Source organism: Plasmopara halstedii, assembly GCF_900000015.1.
Source record: "Plasmopara halstedii genome assembly, contig: Scaffold_658, whole genome shotgun sequence".
Lineage (NCBI taxonomy): Eukaryota > Oomycota > Peronosporomycetes > Peronosporales > Peronosporaceae > Plasmopara > Plasmopara halstedii.
In genome coordinates, this window is record NW_020187575.1 from 1271775 (window position 1) to 1272784 (window position 1010).

A 1010-nucleotide genomic window follows, 5' to 3' on the forward strand; every position below is an offset into this window, starting at 1 on the left:
AGCTACAGAAGTGATGAAGCGTCCGAGTACCGTGGAGCATGAACTGAACGCGAAAGAGATTAAACGGGAAGGATTTCTGCTTGCCGAAGCTCGTGATAAGGAGCTCCTGCCAGGTATGAGTGATATAATGTCTCGACATCTTGTTACTAATGTGAATTTGCTTACATGTAGTGCTGGACCGGCTGAACGCGTTGGAACTTGAGCAACAAGAAGCTGAGGAGTTACATGCGCTTAAAATGGCAAAGAGCAAAGACAAGAGTCGACGTTGAGACACCATGTTAGAATCAATGAAAAGTTTGTGACACCTTCTGAAAACTTGAGTGATCGTGTCACGTAACATGGTTAAGTCGATTTTGAAAAGAGGCTACCGAAAAGGCTCTTTGCAGGTTTTGGTTGCAAGAACTTCATCGCTCGTTCCTCACCTAAAAATCTTGCCACTGCGTCTTCAAATGCAACTGCAGCATTTTCACCTTCAGCAGTAATAACTGGTTGACCCATGTTTGATGAAGTCAACACGTGTGGACTCTCGGGGATAACGCCACACACTGGTAACCCCAGCATCTCTTCAATATCTTCGACAGACAAACAATCTTCATTTCGAACACGATTAGCATCGTATCGATTAATTAGTAATCGCTGATTGACAGGAACTCGACCTTCGATTGCACGCAATGACTTGCTTGCAATAAAGCCAATCATTTTGTCGGAATCTCGACAGCTTGAAATCTCGGGATTTGTCACGAGAATAGCGTCATCAGCAAAGTACATAGCGTGGCGAGCTCCAGACTCAATGCCAGCGGGTGAATCACATAAAATGTATTCAAATTGGCTCTTTAGCTCATCTAGAACCTCTTCAACTCCTTCTTCAGTCAGTGCGTCCTTATCGCGGGTTTGACTTGCAGCTAAGAGTGACAAGCACTCAAGACGCTTATCTTTGATTAAAGCTTGATTTAAACGGCAATTCTTTTCAATAACATGAATAAAGTCAAAGATCACGCGACGTTCGCAGC

The 1010-nt window shown here is 43.9% G+C and overlaps 2 protein-coding genes across 2 annotated transcripts; one reads left to right on the plus strand and one right to left on the minus strand.

Annotated features, from left to right (window-relative positions):
- Nucleotides 1–13: 13 nt before the first annotated feature.
- On the plus strand, nucleotides 14–269 carry PHALS_13423 (Domain of unknown function DUF4110; the record flags this gene model as incomplete). Its single annotated transcript, XM_024729176.1, has 2 exons — nucleotides 14–113; nucleotides 172–269. The coding sequence occupies 2 exons, from the start codon at nucleotides 14–16 to the stop codon at nucleotides 267–269; spliced, it is 198 nt and encodes a 65-aa protein (XP_024579579.1).
- Nucleotides 270–342: 73 nt separating this feature from the next.
- Nucleotides 343–768, minus strand: PHALS_13424 (septum site-determining protein; the record flags this gene model as incomplete). The annotated part of the gene is made up of 1 exon (XM_024729177.1): nucleotides 343–768. One exon carries the CDS (start codon nucleotides 766–768, stop codon nucleotides 343–345), a length of 426 nt encoding a protein of 141 aa, XP_024579580.1.
- Between the last annotated feature and the right edge of the window lie 242 nt (nucleotides 769–1010).